The sequence below is a fragment of the Gymnogyps californianus genome, chromosome 12, assembly GCF_018139145.2.
Source record: "Gymnogyps californianus isolate 813 chromosome 12, ASM1813914v2, whole genome shotgun sequence".
Lineage (NCBI taxonomy): Eukaryota > Metazoa > Chordata > Aves > Accipitriformes > Cathartidae > Gymnogyps > Gymnogyps californianus.
This window is the reverse complement of record NC_059482.1, coordinates 12,274,507-12,287,148: the sequence shown is the minus strand read 5'-3', so window position 1 is coordinate 12,287,148 and position 12,642 is coordinate 12,274,507. Positions and strand designations below refer to the sequence as shown.

Genomic DNA, 12,642 nt, shown 5'->3' with positions numbered 1-12,642 from the left:
ACTAACGAAAACAGGTTCTGTGAGCAGATTGCTTTTCCCACATATTTGCAAACACCACTTATTTGCCCTTTGCAATATCAAAAACTAAGCCCCCTCTACAGCTCTCTCTTCAATTCATATAAAAAATTAAAACTAAAATTATAAACTCTAGTCCAGAGGTTTTTCCTACTTTAGCTGCTTAATTCCCTATTAGAGTCAACTCATGTATCATCAAAAATCCTTCTTAGGGCAGCTCATCCTGAAGTCTGCTTTTTCTCTGATATTCCCTCCAGTTGGAATTACTTCCTTTTAACTTAAGATTACTGACAAAAGCTGCAGCACCGAAATTCATTCCCTATCGCTAAAATCAATCTTCATAATCTACTGCTGAAACCTCATCACAGGTATCTATCTATAATTGCTTATTTTTCATGCCTATCTGTAGTTGAAAACTGATAAACAGAAGGATTTATTATACTGCGTTACTCTGAATTCCAACTACATTAGGTAACGTAATACACTAGCTGGCTCAAGTTTCTGCTTACATGGAATATATGATACACCATGACTCACAATTTTCATCCTTCAGAAAAAAAATACATAAGCAAAATATTAAGTGACTTGCTGGGAAGTTCAACCATAGCAAAAACGCTCTTTAAAAGCAGTAATAACTAAAAAAAAAAAAAAAAAAAATAAATTTTTTTTAGAGGAAGAGTCTCTTCTTTCTTTAGGTCTGCCTGTAAGCAAACTTCTAGATCCATACAGCTAATGAAATCAGTTCTCTACCAACATACTCTGCGTAAGAACTACACATCAACATATCCAACTGTTCGTTTCTATAATAGAAGCATTTCAAAGAATGTTACAGTTTACCTGCATAACGTCCCTAGGTGTTAGACTTTCACCATTTTATGTTAGATTAATTTTAGCACTACACCTGTTTAACCTTTCCATAGATGTAAAAAACGTATGCCACCTCAGCTGTCTGAGGAAACTGATTTAGTAAACTCAGAATTACTATACATCCAATAACATTCCTTCAAGTCCACAAGGTCCAAGCCATAATACAGATAGGATTTGTGCAATATCAAAAATCTCCCTAGTTTAAGACAAAATTCACTTTTCTGAAAGGAAGTCATTTCTCCAAGAAAAAGCATGAAAATCTGTTATTCAAATGCCTTTCAGAAAACAGCAGTGCAGATCAAGGACAGTGTCTGCTGTCAGCCTCCTCGCTAGATTCCTTTTTCCAAATCTCCATGATCAAAAGGCAGACAGAGCCTCATTAAGCACAGTTACGATTGAGAAGCTTTAATAAAGGCAGAGTTAAATATATAGGCGAAAACATAACATTTTAAATTAACTATTCAAAGTTAGAAATTTGATCCTTTCGTGAGATACAAACCACATCTGTACAATAAAATAAACTATTCTTGTTTTTTAAAAAAAAAAAAAAACAGGAAAAAAACTTAATACTCATATACTATGAAGACTGCGTTACATACTTTGTCCAAAAAGCTTAGGAAAATTTCTAACAAATTAAAAAGGGTGTCATAAGCTTGTAAAATAATTAGTGATTTTTCATGTCAAATTTAAGACAGACAGAGACTTAGTATTTAGAAGGAACAGAAAGCCCTCTCAAAGTCATGAACCTCTAGGTGAGTCCAAGTTAAAGACTTGTCAAAATTGAAGAACAAACTGAAAATTACAAGAAGCGACCAAATATCTTGTTCAGATAATGGTTCCTTTCTTCTTTAGGTTCTTCACTAGTTCTTTATGGCTCTACCAAATCCAGGTTTATCTGAAAAAAAACTCTTTTGTGGTGTTAAAATTAATTTTCTAGGAAAAGGTTTCAACGTAAAGTAACATGAACTAGCTCCTCCAACCTGGTATCGAAGTTCGGTTATAAAGATTCATTGGACTGCACACAGATACTGCAAACTAATAAATCCTGTCATTTCATACAGCAACTGGAAAAAAAATATTCCCCCACCTACCTATATTGTTACACCAAGGGTGGCAGGAAGGAGGAGAGGGCTTTAATACTTAATCATCAGTTAACAACTTCTGAATGTTACACTGGTTAAACCAAGCCTTGAAAATCATACATGCTGAAACAGTTTGATTGTAATTTCAAATACTGTAGGTTGGAGTTGCCTCTAAACCCATCTCTTTTCACCATGTCAAATTATAAAAGATGCTGTCAATCTGTGAAATCCAACGTATTCTCAGACTTCTAATTTCATTAGCATTATATGACCGTCTTTTCTCTCAAAAATCCAATGGATACTTCTATAAGATGAGACTTGAAAATAAAATCCTTGTATTTGTTAAAAAGGTAGGCTTCTCTGCATCAGTGTAATTGATAAAACTGACAATGCCAGACATTCTGATTTAAAAAATCTGACAATATAAAATACGTACTTGACTGAACATGTCTCTACAATTGTGGACAAATATTATACGTTCCTTGAATGTACTGAGGGAAGAGGTACTATATTATTACGATTAAACAATAATGGGTGAGAAGCTAGGTTGCTCCTGGCATTTTCAGGTCATTTCAATTTGTTTTTAACAGGAGATTATGAGGGTGTTGAAAGTCTTGCAAGCCTTTAGGTCAATATCGCTATTACATTCTGGTCTACATCTATCAGTAAATTAAGTATTCAAGTTAGTATTTTCCTTTTTGTTTTTTAAGTTGCTCCAACTTCTAAGACTTTTACCTTAAACAGACAAATGTTTTTTGAAAACTCAGGGTTTTGTTATTGGTTTGGGTTACTGCAAGTAAAACATTTTGGGTTTGGCTGAGAGGACATTGTTGTTTTGAGGAGGCTTTGGAAATATCATACTGAACTCTTTCAACGTCTCACTTTATAATATGTCTTCATGCAAAATATCTACTGACTTAAAGTTTGGGAAGATACATTTCCAGAAAAAAATCTTAATGTCCTAAGCCTCTAGCTGCAATCAGGAGAAATCTCTGTTCCCATTTTCATACCATAACATGAGATAAAAGTTACTGGTTATTGTACCCAGTCCTAGTGTATATCCTTCAAAAAACAGGACAATTATGGACAAACATTTCTCTACTGTCATTTCTGAAAATTCACAAAGTATATGATGGGCTACTTTTAAGTACAGTAGTTTGCTCATTCATAAAACATAAACCTTCTAAAGAAATAACTTTGACGGGCTCAAGCTGTGGACAGCCTACATCCCCTCCTAATATGCCTTATATTTTTTGCAGATAGAATAATGACAGCCTGTTATGTCTCTGTTCCTTAGCCTCATATGGCTTTTAAAAGAGAAGTTAAAGCAAACCAGGAAACAAAAGTACAAAAGTAAAGAAGCATCAGAGGAGCTAAATGATCATGGCAGAGTGGATCTTAATATAAATTACCAATTAAAAGAGAGCAAAGTGATAACCATGTTATCAGGGACTTCCCAGTGTGGTATCCATCTGCTGAGAGTGGCAGACAGAAAAACCAAGCATGCCCAGATGTGAAATAATGACTACAAATTAATAATAACAGACATCCTTAAATAACAAAACATGTGTCTTAACAAATGATTATTGACTGCCAAAAAGCATTATCATAAGGAGAGAACTTAGCTAAAGAGGTAGCAGCTGCCGTACCACTGTAAAATGGGAAGTTCTCTCGAAATTTCCTTAGAATTTCTTGGGGAAAATCTTGTTTCTCTTTAGCCCATCATGTGCAAGGGGGGAAAAAAAATGCCACCACAATCAGTAGCCTGACCAACACAGCCCGCTGCACTTCTTTGTATCATTATGCACAGAAAGTCTTTTGAACTAACATTATCTGGACTGCAAACCTAAGCACATGAAAGATAGGAAATCATTATTAAATTTTCCAGAAAAAGAAAACGAAAAAGAGAAACTTGACTATGGCACATCATGTATCAACATTTATACACATCATCAGTAAACTGAAGCCTACTTGTACCACACAGAAGTCCTGTCATTAGGGCTAGGAAAAGGCAATAAACCGGTATCTGCTGAGTGCACTGTTATTACCGGGAGAAAGGACACTAGGCTGTGAGACTTCACAAACATTTTTTTGCAGCAGGGAAGAAAGACTGATGAATCTCAGTTTCCATTTCAAACTGTGCTGAGGAGTAAGCTGTCATATAGACAAAGTCTTCCTTATCTATTTCAACCCTCTTCTGCTCTATCGCCTCCAACTTTCCTCATCCCTAAGATGGCACTTCCTTAACATTGACTTTTATATGCAATTCCCATTTAAAGAAGTAAAAAAATTTATACGCATAAGACTAATCATCTAAGGCAATCAAATTGCCTACTTAAGAAATTAGGACCTCTTTTGTCAGAAAAAGGAAAAAAAAAGTGGAGTTTATGTCTGAAACACTGTATATTATTAAATACTCTATATTATTAAGTGAATCAAAATGAAACTTTCTTCAAAATACTGAGTTTGTCCCCTGTTTACACCAAACCACTTTGAAGGCAAAGGAAAGTTTACTGTGGGATAAGTCTCAGTCTCTCTTTTATTCTAAAACCTAAACTCAAACGTACGAAGAAGGTTTGAAGATATTCTATCTACAAATTTGGACACTACACTTCTGAGACTAACTGAAAAAAGAGAGGTTAGGAAAAACTGAAATAAAACTATTTCATAATCAAATAAAGTGTAACATAATTGCCATGTCAGTCAGAGAATCAATATCTAATTGTAGATGTTATAAACCAGCTTTGAGGAAGATCCTATCCATATGTTCTATAATTTACTACTTCCATCAGATTAACAGATTTGTGCTGAAATTGTTGGATCTTTAAAACAGAGGTTCTTTTGCAGAAACTGAATGTTTGAGATTATAAACAGCCAGAAGATCTAAACAGCTTTGGTGTTCAAGTCCCAGTAGTCTCACAGATATTTTTAATCTGACTGCTTGGAGTAGACAGCATAGTGTCAAAACATTCAGACTGAATAAACATCAACATGGTGCTCTAAAGCTTCCCCAGACATTCCTTTCTACCACAAATAAGTAACATTCCAAACCTGTAAACAACTATAGTTGTCCCAAATGCACACGGAATGTACATTTTCTTTTGACTTAACAGTATGAAACCCATTGCAGTTTAATGAAACACATCTGCTGGATAATAGATGATGATTTCAACTTAAGCCCAGCCTGATGTGTAACTGTAAACATGGCTGTAATTCATAAAAGAGGTAATAAGAATTGTAAAAGACAAAACATCACCCAGAAGCTACTTAATTCTTAGGGACGATCCCCACAGAATCAATACAGCTAGTAAGGGACTAAGGCCTCAGATAAAATTGAAACAGATGATCCTTGGCTTCCAAGCATGAAAACCTTCAAGGTTTAAAATATACGTATCACTAGAATTGGTATCTCTACTCTATGTGTCATTTTAAACAGGACAAATATACTTAAAATATAAGTGACTGCTGTTAACTATTTGGAAGGCATGTCAAACATCACCCTTAGTAAATCCTCTGATAAGAAAAAATGAACGACACAGGATTACAAAGCTAATGCCCATGGATGAAGTAAGGTCAAGGGAGCTTGAGACGACAGGATTAGAGAGACGGGATCTTTCATGCACTTCCCCCAGGCATTAATGGAATAATTAATGGCTCCTTCTCAAATTAAATGCTAGCTCTATGTTAAAATATTAATGTGTATGACAGTCTAAGAAATTTTACCTTCTGTTCACTGGATAAAAACTTCAAATAGTATGCTTTTGTGAAGAACAAATAAATTGTGTCCCAGTAAATTAAATGGGATAAAATCTGAAATGCTACAGAAAACGTGCCATCACTTCTTCAGGCAAGATTAACTGAAGAATATAGCCCAGGGCTGAGTGACCAGTGGGATCACTAGAGGAATTTGCTCATCAAAGACCATGTGCCAAAAAGCATTATCATGAAGTTAAGCCCTGAAATGTTGGAATTCTGTTTAGCATCTTGTTGCTCAAATTAACTTATTAGTTTTTCCTGGTGTTTCTCTTGGTTTGGGTTTGTGAGGGTTTTTTTTTCTTTTGACCAACATATTTGTAAATTATGCAAAATGTAAATATTGTTGGGCTATATTTCAATCTCAAATGAGTGGTTCTCAAGATTGAATTTTCTGTCCAACGTCCAGGCAGACCAATTTAAGCTCTCAAGGTAGTCAGGGTACAGAGAATATTTTGTACAAATGCACACACGCCACTGCTGAAGTTGCAGAATTTAACTGCCAACAAGCAGCAAGGACAAGCTGCTCTGCAGGGTAAGGTGCAACGGGAGTCAACGGTGACAGCAAGGCAGGCAGGGACTTCACTGTCACGGAGCAAGAAGAGCAGAGCAGGTCCCGAGATATAAACCTGGTTCCTCCAACAGCCCAGTGGTCACCAGACAGATAGGCAGTGATGAGGCAGGTCTCCGGTCAAGCTGGGAAGCCAAGTCAGCAAGGCAGGGTCGGGGTCGGCAAGATGCACAGCCAGGTACAGCACACCCCCGGCGGAGCTCAGGAAAGGACCTGAGCTGAAGCGCAGCTCCCGAGACATGGGGCAGAGGCCACAGACAAGGCTTGTGACAACTAACTGTCTGATCCAAGGTCAGCCAGCTGCATCTTGTCAGAGCTGGCCTTGAACACAGGCAGCCAAACCCAGGAACATGGAGCTGCAGGACCCACACTCCAAGACCTGACAATCATGTTGGACAGGTCAACCCTAATCTGAAAGGTAACATCCTACCAATCTATGAAATCTATCAGACTTGACTGATCTGTGATCTCTTCTCTATTTCTCAAAACTGACTTCTGCCTGTTTTTAAACCTTCCTTCTAAGAATTCATGCGAGGAACTCACCTGAACTTGAACTACGAAACAAGACAGTATCTCCTCTCCTGTCCAGGGCCTGGAATTATTACACCTCCACAAGTACAGCAGAACCCACACCATAAAAAAGGCACTTTGTACTACAGGTCTAGATTTTCCTGTTACTGCTTTCCAGTGACTACTGCTTTCAGAAAACATATAAACTATGTTAAAACTAAATCTACAAACTAGCAAATGGCCACAGAAAGATACACAGTGAATATACAGAACTAGTAATGTACTATTTCCTCTAAAGGTTGCAGTTAATTTTACTGTACCACTAAAACACACAAAATAATTATTTATTATTTCAAAGAATACCAAAGAAATAATGGATTTTTCTCGGCATCTACATTAAAAAAAAAAAAAAACCATTAGATTTATAACCAAAATATGTCCAGTCAAAAAGTAGCTACAGCGTGTAGCTGCACTGGTAACGACAACAGTGATAACAGTGACTTGTCCACATCATTGCAGTAAATCTTAGAGCTCAACTGCAGCTTTGCCAAAAAACCCAACCCTGCATGCCAAAGAGTTGTTCATAGTGCATATGCCCCTCAAAGCTACCTCTGACGCAGGAAAATGTATACCAGTGCCAAGCCTATGGTCACACCGTACGGTTCGACTAAGAAATACTTCACGTAGCAAGGAGAGAATCCGCTACATTGGTAGTTACTTCCCATCCCAAGTGGAGTGAGCTAGGTTAGCTCCTCCCTTCAACAAGCTGCAACTCAGAGTGAGAAAACCCTTCTTCTTCTATGAACATGTGGAAGATTATCTGCATATTGATATGCTAAAAGGTCTGGCTGCGTCTAGAACAGTATTTACTTCAATGGAACACCAGTCCTAGACACACTGCCATGCTGATTATCCAGGACAGAATTGAGAGGAAGCAAACAGAACAGTATTTAAAATTCTATTTTAGCTGAAGAGAAAAATAAACAAACATGCAGCCTGGTACATATCCTTCGTGCTCCTCTGAATAAAAATTAATTCAGGAACAGGACATCTCCTACACAGCCCCATTTATGAACTAAAGGGTGTCATATAAACTAGGAAGAAATGCTGCTGAATGTTGCCTTATTTCCATATACCAGTCTTCTTGCTACTATCTTGAGAACGTTCCATCAGCCAAAAAAAAAAAAAAAAAAAAAATCCGTTTTTCTTCCTAGAGATGTATTAGGATCACTTGTGTCACAATGCTTTTAAGCATTCTTTACTGCTTTAGATAATGAAGTGCACATTACAAATTAATCATAATAAACCACACTGAAAAGATAAAGGACAAAGAGGGTAGACTTTATATGCTAAAGCATCTAAAAATCTTGTCTTATCCTTGACAACATAGCCTGGGTTGAAGAAGAGACTAATGCCAGAAGCAATTATTTGTTAATTTTCAATTCTCAGCTACCAGGCAGCAAGAATTAGGGGGCAGAAAATTAAAAATATATTAAAGGAATTAATACAGCTTTATACCACTTGAACATAAATCAACATCTGATACCATAAGCTCTAATACCAGAAAACTGTAGCTGCTAGAGTATTTATGGTTATGTACCACGTAAAATAAGCCAGCACGAATGTTAAAAGCAAAGCAAACAAACTGGAGAAAGAACCTGAACTTACTTTTACTCCTAACAAAATTCAGTGCAACCATCTCCATGCTTTAATTCATCCTGAGAGCTCACTTTGTAAATACCGGGTTTTTTCCTGGAGCTTTTGCAATGTTCTATATCTTCCTTATTTCAGATTAATTAGAACATCTAGTTCCGCTAGCCATCTTTCTCCCTCTCCCATCCCATCCTCTTGGTTATCTTTTCTCACATTAGTGAAGTTTGGATTGTAAGGAAAGAGACATAACTTTCTAAATCTGTTTCAAATACCTATGTATTTTAACTCCTCTAAAATGAGAATGTAAGCATTCTGCAACTTAAGAGAGTCTTAAAGGTGTCAAGTCATTATTAACCTTTATCTGATGAAAAAACTAGTACTAATAAAGGTGTACTTTTGAATTTAGTCTCCTTTAAACAAAGAAACTTAAAACCACTAGCATCTAAGGTACACCATTTGTACTGTCCACAATTAATTGCTGTCTACCTAGTCTCTGAGCAGCAGAATCTAGTTCTACATATTTCTTAGAGATTATTATCTTACTACTTCATACTACTAACAGTAATAAATCAAGCTAGTGGAAAACACTCTGAACTATTTAGCAAAACTACAAGATGGTAAAAAAAAAAAAAAATTCGCTGAAAATAAGTTGAAGTTGGATCAGGCTTTTTTTAACTGCATTACCAAGCATTGCTTTGGAAACGAAATCTCTGGCATGACAGAGTGACAAGCTTTGTTCCAGTCAATCTCAGGCTTCTGTATTCAGACTAGATAAGAGCAAAAACAATCGCAAAGGTGAGACTAGCAGTAACCGGGGGCAAGGTTAGCTACCACTTTTCTAACATCATCTTCTTGATCCTGACAGAGGGAGCTGTGACACCAACAAAGGGCTGAAACTTGAGCTACATGACAGAGTGGGTGAACATCCCAGAAGCATACTCAGATTGACCCGATAGATTTTGTCACTACCTCCAAGTAATGACATCCCCTTTGGCATGTAGCCTTGCTCAAAATTGAGTAGTGAAGATAGGACACAGAAAGCATTTCTGTTTTGGAAACTGGTCTATCAATCTCTTGGTTAGCAGCCAAAGCTCAAGCTGGAACACAGCACAAAGCCAGTACAAGTGACTGACATCAATATGCTACAGTGATAGGCATGACAAAAAACAACTGAGAACGAGAGAAGGATCTGAGAGTTGTTCCTCAGGACTCGAGTGAAATGAGTTGGTGACCTAGCCTGCTTCACAGGGGGAAGTATCCATGTCACTGAAACTGTCAGCACTAATTAGAATCCCTGCAGGCATCCTCAGGGATTTAACAGACACCAAGGAATACTGTCTCACTCCTACGGGCTGCCCCTCAGTCAGAAAACAGACGAGAAGAGGGAAAGGAATAGCGTGGGAAGCTTTTCATCTCTCCTGCCTGTGCTGCTCTGTGGCTAACAGAAGTTACTCTAAGGAGTCGCACTGCTGAGAAGTTAGTACTTTTCACAAGCGCTAGAAGTCATGTAATACAAAACCCTTTCTAAACCTTTCCAAGGTGAAATCAAGCCAACCACCTCATTTCTGCTGACTCAATTTCCTCCGGAATACTCATTCTAGACAACCTTCAGAACATTGTTACAATCACAAGTAAGATGAAAATAATAAGAAACATGGTGAATGTACACAGATATCTACCATTCGCTGAATTAAAAATATGCTTAAACTAAGCTGTATTTTCATAGGTGAAAAATATTAACCAAGATAATTCAAAATTTAAAAAGAATTTAAAAATGTAATAGATGTAATCAGCCAGAGACAAATGAAATGAGTTACTCTATTTAACTTGAATAAGACCCTGTGAACGATGACAATTTAAATCACAAATGTGCCGTTTTAACAGCGCACATTGGCCTCCTCAGATTTTTTAAAAAAGAGCAGTCACATAAACACAAAGGCACTAATCTTGCAAAAACTCACACCATGCTTGTGAGTCAAACATGCTTAACTTTAGTAACGACTCAAAACTCGATGACTTCAGCTGTTTGCTTCAAGTTAAGCATTTACAGGATCAGAGCTACGGGAAACATTTTAACAGAACACACTCGTGTAAGAAGCATGGTATATCTAACATGCTTGGTATCAACACGTATATAACGTAAGCAACACTCTTGGGTTACACTACACATTTTCCATGCTGCTTAGTAATGACTAAGAATTTTAACAGCTGAAACAGTTAAATTCTGATAACCACCTTACTGCTCCAAGCATTTCACACAGCTGCACAGTCCATATTCACTAAACTGTGTAATGCTTCTTGTCACTCACAGTGTTTTACTGTTAATAATTTACAGATTTAAAAGATCAAAACTACATTTTGCAACGTAACAGCATATGACACCTGACGCTAAACCATCGTTATGAGCTTGTTGTCACGTGGGGAGTTTTTACTCCTTGAAAGACAAACCACGCTCCAACTTACTGACGGGACAGGACCACTACTCTGTGCAGGACGCAACTTTTTTTGCGGCTGCAACCGCGGGGGCGAGCGCAGCAGCCGCGCCAGCGCGGGCAGCCCCGTGTCCTCACGCCCGCACCTACCTCGGCGCTCCCGGACGCGGACGACGAGCTCCCAGGCGGCCGCCGCCTCCCTGTCCAGGGCCGCGGCCAGCGTCACCTCGCCGCTCTCCCGCTCCACGCGCACCGGCGACTCCTCGACGGGCGGCGACACCAGCTCGAACCAGGCGGAGGCGAAGCGCGCCGGGGCCAGCGTGGCCAGGCGGCTGCCCGGGCGGGCGTTCTCGGGCAGGGAGAGCGCCAGGGGCGCGGCGGGCGGCAGCACGGCCCGGCGGCGGCGGCGGCGGCGGGCGGCGGCGCGTGGCGGCGGCGGCAGCCGCTTGGCCTGCGGCAGCACTTCCAGCTGCAGGGGTTCGCTGAGGAGCGCCGGCCGCCCGCGGTCCCGCGCGTAGAGGCGCAGCGGGATGGGCGCGCGCAGGTGGAGCAGGGAGCGCACGAGCACCACGCGCCCGCTGCGCGGCACGACGAAGAAGTGCGCGCTGCGCGGGAGGGCGAAGTAGCGCAGCTCCGCGTTGGCGCCCGCGTCCGCGTCCTCGGCGCGCGCCTGCCACACCTGGGACTTGAGCGCCAGCGTCTCCTCCACGCGGAGCTGCGTGACGCCGGGGCGCGGCCCCCCCACGAAGCGCGGCGCGTTGTCGTTGTCGTCCAGCACGCGGACGGTGAGGGCGGCCAGCTCGGCGGCCGCGGCGCCGCGGGGCGGGCAGCGCTTGCAGCAGAGGCCCAGGCGGAAGGAGTAGAGCGCCCGCGCCTCGCGGTCCAGCGGGCGGGTGGTGCGCAGCCACACGCGGGCCGTGCGGGCGTGCAGCGACACCTGGAAGTGCGAGCGGCCCTCGCCCAGCAGCTGCAGGTGCCAGCGGCGCCCCTGCACCTTGGCGCACCAGGGCTCGCGCCCCAGCCGCGTCAGGGGGACGCTCAGCCCGCGCACACGCGTGCCCGCCGGACGGTTCTCCGCGACGTGGCCGGCGAACGAGGGTCTCCTCCGCGGGGCGGCGCGGGCGGCGGCCAGCGCCCAGCAGAGCAGCAGGCAGCCGGCGACGCGCCGGGCTCCGCGGGCGCCCATGACCGCTGCGAGGCGAGCGGCGGGGGCCGCCGGGCGGGCTGCCGATCCCCGCAGCGGCGCGGCGGACTGGGCGGGGAGGGGCCGGGGCCGCGGGGCAGGGCCGGGGCCGGGGGCGGGAGGCAGCGCCGCCGCGCCCCGGGCCGCGCCGGGCGCTGCGCTGGCGTTGGGGCCGTTGCCGCCTCTGCCCTGCCTTCTCCTGCAGGCAGCGGTGCGCGCCTCCCAAGCTCACACAGAACAGACTGTCCCCTGCATCTGATTTAGGACGTCCCTACTGGGTTAAATACCCGTTAGCCCAAATTATCCTTCTTATGTAATCATCTCGCCGCTTGCTTTACCTCCTCAAGCCCCCCACCTTCCCCAGGAGCCCGTCCACTTACCCCGGGCATCAGGGCACAGGTGATGTCCTGCAGTCTGTCACATGTGTCGAGCGGGCTCTCCCAGCACTCAGGTGTCTGCTGAAAATATTTTCTTGTTGATTCCTAGATAGCTACGTATTATAAAACCCCAGTTTTGCCCTCAGCTTGTACTTGAGCAATGTCACTGGCCTAAAGTTACATCTTCAGTCACAATTAA

At 42.0% G+C, this 12,642-nt stretch overlaps 1 protein-coding gene across 1 annotated transcript in view; it reads right to left on the bottom strand.

The window, feature by feature from the left end:
- Positions 1-12,069, bottom strand: part of LOC127021137 (neural-cadherin-like) — a 70,829-nt gene extending 58,760 nt beyond the window's left edge. Inside the window, exon 1 of the mRNA XM_050904069.1 lies at positions 11,034-12,069. Within this exon, the coding sequence (XP_050760026.1) occupies positions 11,034-12,069 (1,036 nt within the window). The remainder of the gene's footprint in view (positions 1-11,033) is intronic.
- Positions 12,070-12,642: the final 573 nt, after the last annotated feature.